This window comes from Somniosus microcephalus, chromosome 28 (assembly GCF_052327205.1).
Source record: "Somniosus microcephalus isolate GS21.2 chromosome 28, FLI_Smic_1.0, whole genome shotgun sequence".
Taxonomy (NCBI): Eukaryota; Metazoa; Chordata; class Chondrichthyes; order Squaliformes; family Somniosidae; genus Somniosus; species Somniosus microcephalus.
In genome coordinates, this window is record NC_141014.1 from 5057289 (window position 1) to 5065707 (window position 8419).

The window sequence follows — 8419 nt, forward strand, 5'->3', positions numbered from 1 at the left end:
ATTTTTCCCCCCATATGCTTTGCTAACCACTCTCTCAATATGTCCCGCCACCTTCAGGGGCCTATGCACATTAACTCCCAGGTCCCTCTGTCCCTGCACACTCTTTAAAACTGTGCCATTAAGTGTATATTGCCTCTCCCTGTTCCTTCTGCCAAAATGCGTCACCTCACACTTCTCTGTATTAAATTCCATCTGCCATGCAGTAACCAAATTAATATTACGGGGAAAATCCGCTCATTAGCATTGACTGACGTGAAGGTTGACCAATCCTACGGGGGGAGCGCGCTACGTCACGGGGGGCGTTTCATGGTGTGTGTGGGTGGGGCCTAATCCTTCAAACTGCCATTAGTGCCTCACAAAATGGCGGCCGCCCTTCTGCAGCGGCGGCGGAGTGTTTGTGATGGAGCAACTCTGCCTCTGTCCGACCATGGGCCCCAGTCCCACCCTCACCCTCCTCCTCCTCCTTCTCTCCGCTTTCTCCCCTCTCTCCTGTCACCCCGGCCTCCGCTCTGCAGGATGTCACTGCCGAGCTCTTCGGGTCGGAGGCCCGGGACACCGTGGCCGCTTTCGGAGACTTCAACTCCGTGACAGGTGAGGAGGGTGTTTGTTGTTCACGTTGGGTGGCGGGCGGGTTCCCCGGGTGCTGATCCCTGGCGGTGCGGGTGTGGGGCCGGAGCCCGGCTCTTACCTTGGGCCGGAGAGCGGGCGGACGGCGGGGCTTGGAGTAGCAGATCGGGCACTGGCGCCAAGATGATTTCGATACAGTGCCTCAGTGGCCGGCGAGCCCGGCACCGGCTAAATAACCAGAGAAAATAAATAAAGCGCAGTCGACAGCCGGGGAGCGGCGGCAGCAGGAAGGGAGAGAGAAAACGGCAGAAAAACTGAGAGCGGCAGAGGGGAAGAGTCAACAGACAGACGTCAGAGAGAGAGAGAAATACAAAGAGAGAGAGAGAGATAGATACAGAGATAGAGAGTGTTAAATCCGTGAATCTTGATGTATGGTGTCCTTCAATAAATCGACAGAGACTGCAGAGGAACAATCAACAGGTGTTTACTGGATGAGAGTCACCCAAAAACTAACAGTACAGATCCCTACTCAGGGTTTATATACAGGTGTGGTCACTGCCGGTACTACAGTATACAGGAGCTGTAAAAAGTAGTTCTCCCCTTAAAGGTACATACACTACAATTCCTCCCCTTTTAGATTAACAGTACCATAACATTCATTTAACAATGAACACTTTTAACATGCAACATTAACTGAAAATAGTCCATTTATAAATTCAGTCTTTGGGGCGGCTTCCTGATCCTTTCTGGATAGTGCCTTTCCTGAGTGTCTTGCTCTTGGTGCGGAGGCGATTCTGCCCCCCTGTCGTCGGTTGGTTCATCAGCTTCCGATGCTACTGTTTCTGGGGTAGATGCTACCTGTATGTCGGGTTCATCACCAGGTACGCGAGACATGGGGTTGACTCATTCCTGTGACGCTAGGATCTGGTCGACATGGCGTCTCACAATGTTCTCCCCAACATCCACTGTGTACATTAGTGGCCCCTGCCGTGTGCATATCGTTCCTGGTTGCCATTTCTCTGTTCGGTAGTCGCGGGCCAAGACTGGTTGCCCTACATTGAAGCTCCTTGTCAGCTTCTCATTGATGTGCTGGAATTGCTTATTCTCAACATTTCTTCGTACATTTGGCCTGAGCAAATCCAGACGAGATCTCAACCTTCGGTTAAAGAACATCATGGCCGGGGTCTGGTTGGTAACTGCATGTGTCGCATTTCTGTAGGCTAACAGGAAATTGTCCACCTTATGCTGCAGTGGAATGTCGTCATCGCACATGGCCCTTACTGCCTTTTTAAAGGTTTGTACGAACCTCTCAGCCAATCCATTTGTGGCTGGATGATACGGGGCGGATGTGTGATGCCTTACCCCATTCCTTCTCATAAATTTCCGAAACTCTTCGGACACAAACTGTGGTCCGTTATCAGAGCAAATCTGCTCTGGCAAGCCGTTCCTGGCAAATATGGTCCGTAGGACTGCAATCATTTTCTCCGTGGTGGTGGAGGGCATTTTGATCACCTTATGTAACTTTTTGTACTTCTCCTGTGGAGATTTCTTGCTGCTGGTTTTCTTTCCCGACCTGCAGACTCTTGCTATGTGTCCTACTTTTCCACACTGTCTGCACACTTGGTCCTTGAACCAACAATCCTTATGGTCGTGTGTTGTTCTGCCGCAGCGATAACACTTCACTGCTCCATATGACATTTCATTTGTGCCATATTCTTGCGGTCTCCGTTGTATCTCTGCAGCGCCCCGTGCGGCTGCTTCGTGTGATACTGCCATGCTGAAAGCCTTGTCCAGCGTAAGATCCTTTTCTGATAGAAGCCGTTTCTGGGTTCCTTCACTTTGAAGCCCACACACAAACTTGTCCCTTAAAGTATCTGCTAGTCCCGTTCCAAACTGGCAGTGTTTCGATAGCTTGCGCAGTTCCGTTAAATACTCAGCACTACTTTCGTCTTTGTGCTGGTTCCTTTTGTGAAACTTAAATCTTTCTGCTATCAGCAGCGGGGTGGGGTTTAAGTGGTCCTGTAGGATTGCCACTATGCTTTCAAAATCCTTTTCCACTGGCTTCTCTGGGGTTACTAGGTTTCGCAGTAAGCCATACATTTTTGCACCCATGGAATTCAACAATACCAGTGCTTTCCTGGCATCTGGCACTTCATTCGCCTTGCAGTACAGTTCTATGCATTCTACATATGTCGCCCAATCTTCGACTTCATTGTCGAACGCTGTGATACTGCCACTCTTCGGCATTTTTGGGTGTGGTTAGACTGGCTAAAAATGGCGTCTCCCGCGCTCTCCCTTCTTATCCGCTGGCTCAAAATGGCGTCTCCCGCGCTTTCCTTTCTTCTCCCGCGGACGCTGCTCAGCCCTTGAACACCGGCAGCGCTCTGCGCGTTTTCCTGCGCACCTCTCTCATTGACGCCGCTCGGTCCTGAACCCCGGCTGCGCCCTGTGCGCTTTACCCTCTCTCTCTTTTTTTTTTCCCGTCGACGCCGCTCGGTCTTCAACCCCGGCTGCGCCCTGTGCGCTTTACCCTCTCTCGTTGACGCCGCTCGGTCGTCAACCCCGGCTGCGCCGTGCGCTTTGCCCTCTCTCTTACCCCGTCGACGCTGCTCGGCCTTTTTCTGTGCCGTTGGTCGGCTCCAGCCGCTGCTGTCCGGGAAGGGTCTGCGCCGTACCTGCTGCCAGCCCGCTGCGGTGGATCGTCGCGACTGGAGAACCAAGTCCAGCTCTCCACAGCCTCCTCTGCGATGCTCAAGTCCTCTCTGGATGGTCGACGCCCGCACTTCTGGACTCAGCCTTCCCCTTTCACTGCTCTCCAGGAGCGAATCCCTGGGAGGTGATGCAGAGTTGCAGGTAGGTTTGAATCCACTCGTCACCAATGTTAAATCCGTGAATCTTGATGTATGGTGTCCTTCAATAAATCGACAGAGACTGCAGAGGAACAATCAACAGGTGTTTACTGGATGAGAGTCACCCAAAAACTAACAGTACAGATCTCTACTCAGGGTTTATATACCGGTGTGGTCACTGCCGGTACTACAGTATACAGGAGCTGTAAAAAGTAGTTCTCCCCTTAAAGGTACATACACTACAGAGAGGAACTCCGGGCTCGCTTCGGAGCAATGGGCACCCAGCCTCCCGGTGTCGGACTGACTCCGTTCTGGTACCCAGGTGAGTCAGGCCGGGCCTGCCCCCCCCAGTCTCTCTCTCTCTCTCCCCCCCCCAAGTCTCTCTCTCTCTCTCCCCCCCGTCTCTCTCTTCTCCCCCCAGTCTCTCGCTCTCTCTCTCTTCCCCCCGTCTCTCTCTTCTCCCCCCGTCTCTCGCTCTCTCTCTCTTCCCCCCGTCTCTCTCTTCTCCCCCCAGTCTCTCGCTCTCTCTGCCCCCCAGTCTCTCTCTCTCTCTCCCCCCCAGTCTCTCTCTTCTCCCCCCAGTCTCTCTCTCTCTCTCTTCCTCCCAGTCTCTCTCTGCCCCCCAGTCTCTCTCTCTCTCTCTCTCCCCCCCAGTCGCTCTCTCCCCCCCAGTCTCTCTCTCCCCCCCGTCTCTCTCTTCTCCCCCCAGTCTCTCTCTCGATCCCCGGGCCTCTCTCCCCCCCCCCCCAGTCTCTCTCTCTCTCTTTCCCTCTCTCTCTCTCTTTCCCACACAGACAGACAGACAGACAAACTCATTTATATGTATATAAAAATTATTTCTACTTTTTTCATAACAACATGCCCTCAAAAAACCCTCGGCACCGCCGGGCACTCCAGCTAGTGTTAGAATATGTATAATGTAGCACCAGTGTACAGGGTGGGGGTAGTGAATTAATTCACACCCTGAGTTAAACGGTATATAGGTCTGTATTTATTGCATTTATCCAGCTAAGCTTGAGGTGATGGGAAATTAAACTGCGAAGCCAGCTGCAGCTCGTGGGTAGATTGGGGAGGATGCCTATTCAACCAGGCAGGGCAGCACACATACAAGATAACATACATAAGAATTGAGTAACAAGGCGACCTTAGTTTGTTTGTGAAGCTACAACATGGTTGTCTAAAAGACAAAATGGTTTACATCAAAGTCTGGTGCAACTAATTACAAATATGCTTGCCTTGCAGAAGTGACATGAGCAGGTCACAAGGACAGAATCTGTGCTTTGCAGAGATGGTTCGGACCAGTAGGCCGATTGAACAAGAACTGTTATCTTATGAAAACCTGATACTGAGCCGGACCATCTGGCAGAGACAATGGATGACTGTGGCTCCAGGCTACAAGAGTAGATAAGAAAAAGCCACGGTGATAAAAGAGGTGGAATAAGTCAAACAAGCAAACAACATGATTAACTGCGGGATATGGGGAGAAGCGTAAAAATGTCACGCGGTAGAAGCAATGGATATAATGGAATACTAGAGACTATGATTGATTGATTTGTACCCGCCCCTAGGGCAGGATGTGATTGATAAGATTATGTATAAGAATGTAACTCACGAAACTTTCGGTGGAGTCGGATCCGAGAGCGGTCTCAGAAGGTTCTCCCCAGGCCTGTGAATAAAGACCGTTTTGAACCTCCGATCGAAGTCTGTCATCTGTACTATAACTAAGTGTCGAACTTGTTTATCACTTGGTCCGCCGGTAGCTTACATCATGCCACTTGTTTGCCCATTCTGCTAGCCTTTCTATGTCCTGTTGCAGTCGATTGGTATCATCCTCACTGTTTGCCACACCCCCAAGTTTGGTGTCATCGGCAAATTTAGAAATTCTACTCTGTATTCCAACATCCAGGTCATTTATATATATCAAAAAAAGCAGTGGCCCCAGCACTAACCCTTGGGGAACACCACTGTCGACCATCCTCCAGTCTGAAAAACAGCCATTTACCACAACTCGCTGTTTTCTGTCCTTAAGCCAATTCCTTATCCAAGCTGCCACTGACCCACCTATTCCATGAGCCTCAATTTTGTTAACCAGCCTTCTATGTGGTACTTTGTCAAACGCCTTCCTAAAATCCATGTAGACAACATCCATTGCATTCCCTTCATCAATCCTCCCTGTGGCTTCATCAAAAAATTCAATTGGATTAGTCAAACACGATCTGCCTTTTACAAATCTGTGTTGGTTCTCCTTAATTAGTTTAAATGTCTCCAAGTGCCCATTAATTTTTTCCTTGATTATTGTTTCTAAAACTTTACCCACCACTGATGTTAAACTGACCGGCCTGTAGTTACTAGGATTGTCCTTACACCCTTTCTTGAACAATGGTGTCACATTTGCCACTTTCCAATCTTCAGGCACCTCCCCAGCATCTAGGGAAGATTGGAAAATTATGGCAAACCCTTCCGCTATCTCCTCCCCCAATTCCTGATTAACAACCTGGGATGCAAGCCACCTGGACCAGGCGACTTATCCACTCTAAGCATACCCAGCCTTTCTAGTACATCCTGTCTATCAATTTTCACCCCTTCCATTGCTTCTACCTTTTCCACTTCTACTGATATTTTGTCAGCATCCACCTCCTTAGTAAACACCGATACAAAGTACTCATTGAGTATTCTAGCCTTGCCCTGCGCCTCTAAGCATATATCACCTTCTTTGTCCCTAATAGGCCCCATCCCGCCTCTTACCACTCGCTTATTGTTTACATGCTGATAGATTTTTGGGTTCCCTTTTATGTTAACCGCTATTCTACTCTCATATTCTCTCTTTGCCAATCTTATTTTCATCTTCACATCCCCTCTCAACTTATTGTATTTGGTCTGGTTCTCCCTTGAAGAATTCACTTAACATGCATCGTACACCCTCTTTTTTTGTTTCATCATCTTCTCTATCTCCCTCGTCATCCAAGGAGCCCTTGCTTTGGTTCCCTTACCCTTCCCTCTTATTGGAATGTACCTAGCCTGTACTTGGAACACCTCCTCCTTAAAGATCACCCATTGTTCCATTACAGTTTTTCCTGTCAGTCTTTGGTTCCATTTTACCATGGCTAGATTCTTTGGCATCCCATTGAAGTTAGCCCTATTCCAGTTTAGAAGTTCCACTCTAGATTGTTCCTTGCTTCTCTCCATTGCTAATCTAAATCTTATGATACGATGATCACTCGTACCCAAGTGTTCTCCCACAGACACTTGGTCGACCTGGCCCACCTCATTCCCCAGCACCAGATCCAGCAATGCCTCCTTCCTAGTTGGGCCAAGAACATATTGGTCAAGGAAATTCTCCTGAACACATTTCAGAAATTCCTCCCCCTCCTTTCCCTTTACCCTAGCATTATCCCAATCGATATTTGGGTAATTAAAGTCCCCCAATATCACCACTCTATAGCTCTTGCATATCTCTGCGATTTCCCTGCAGATTTGCTCCTCTACCTCCCTCTCACTATTTGGAGGCCTATAGAATACCCCCAATAGCGTGATCAAACCCTTTTTGCTCCTCAACTCTAACCAAATGGATTCTGTCCTTGTCCCCTCAAGAACATCCTCCCTCTCCAACACTACAATGTCTTCCTTAATCAGCACTGCCACCCCACCTCCCTTTTTTCCTTCCCTGTCTTTTCTGAACACCTTGTACCCTTGAATATTAAGTGCCCAGTCCTCACGTCTTTTAAGCCACGTTTCCGTTATTGCCACATCATATTGCCACACGTTATTCACCACACTTTGTGTGTTTAAGTACATGCATTCTAAACCCATTTTTTAATTTTTCGTAGTCTTTCTTAGTCTGCTCCTATCTAATATGGTACTAGTACCACCGCCTCTAGTACTATCTTCTCTAGTACTAGCCAACACACTCACTCTTTTATGCACCTTATTCCTCTTTTCTACTCCTATATGCTGGTGCCCATCTGCCAAGCTAGTTTAAACCCTCCCCAACAGCATTAGCAAACCTCCCCGCGAGGATATTGGTCCCGGCTTTGTTAGTTACATTAGTTACTGCAATCTTTTTATAACAATTGTCATTTTATATTCCCCTCAAACAGCCATTTTGGAACTTGATTCTCATCAAATAAAATTACTTCAAGCATCCTTATTATGTTCTCCTTAATAGATACTGGTCAAAATACTGTGCTACCCGAAGACAAAAAAGCTAAAGTACAGTAGGTACAGAATATAATAATTGCCAAATACATTGGCTTGGGTTTCCAATCGTAACATCAGCAGTAACCTAGTAAAACAAATGGGCTAGTGTTTGTGTTACAATCAGAGAACCTAGCGCAGTATTTTTTGAGTCATAGAGTCATAGAGTCATAGGCCTAGAAATTCGGTGGGGTTAGCGCCCAATTAGAGGCGTTAGAGGGTCTTGCGCCGGAATTATAGCTGGTAACGAAATTGCGTTGGGCCCTACCATCGGCGTTAGCCGGTAGCGCTGCGCCGGCACCGATGACGTCATCGGTGTGCGCAGCGTCCCGGTTGCCGTGGTAACCCGGCCCCAAGCCCAAATTCAGTTGCGGCCGCCTCGCCCGTGGCAGCCGCAACCAACGATTGTTGAAAGGGATGTTACACACCTTTGCGCCGGCGCATAAAGGTGGAGCGGCGGCCGGCCGCCTGCCCGCACCTCCCTCCCCGGACTCCTCCACCACCCCCCCGCGGCACTGATGTGTGTGGCCCGCGAGCCCGGCTCTTCCCCGAGGTGCCGGGCTCATTTGTCGGGCGAATCGACCGGCCAGCGGTCAGCTGCAGGCAGCTCCTCCTTAACAGAAGGAGGAGGCCTGCAGTACCCCAGCCTGCCGCACCGCCTCGGGTGCCGCAGTGGGGGATTAGCGCCTCAAAACTGCACTGAACGCCCATAGTGAGGTGCAAAAACCCTCCATTAGCGCCCGCCGCCGTCTGGGCCCGGGGCAACCGAATTTTCGTCGGGCGCAGCGGCATTAACGCCGGCGCAAAAT

General features: G+C 49.6%; 1 protein-coding gene across 1 annotated transcript; it reads right to left on the reverse strand.

Annotated features, from left to right (window-relative positions):
- Nucleotides 1–1035: 1035 nt before the first annotated feature.
- Nucleotides 1036–8023, reverse strand: LOC147098734 (uncharacterized). Its single transcript, XM_085969428.1, has 2 exons — nucleotides 5029–8023; nucleotides 1036–3498 (listed from the first exon to the last, which is right to left on the reverse strand). Exon 2 carries the CDS (start codon nucleotides 2812–2814, stop codon nucleotides 1471–1473), a length of 1344 nt encoding a protein of 447 aa, XP_085825554.1. The 5' UTR covers nucleotides 2815–3498; nucleotides 5029–8023; the 3' UTR covers nucleotides 1036–1470.
- Nucleotides 8024–8419: the final 396 nt, after the last annotated feature.

Bases quoted from the DNA above. Each gene is read 5' to 3' on its own strand.
- LOC147098734 (XM_085969428.1), bottom strand. From the start codon at position 2,814: ATGCCGAAGAGTGGCAGTATCACAGCGTTCGACAATGAAGTCGAAGAT.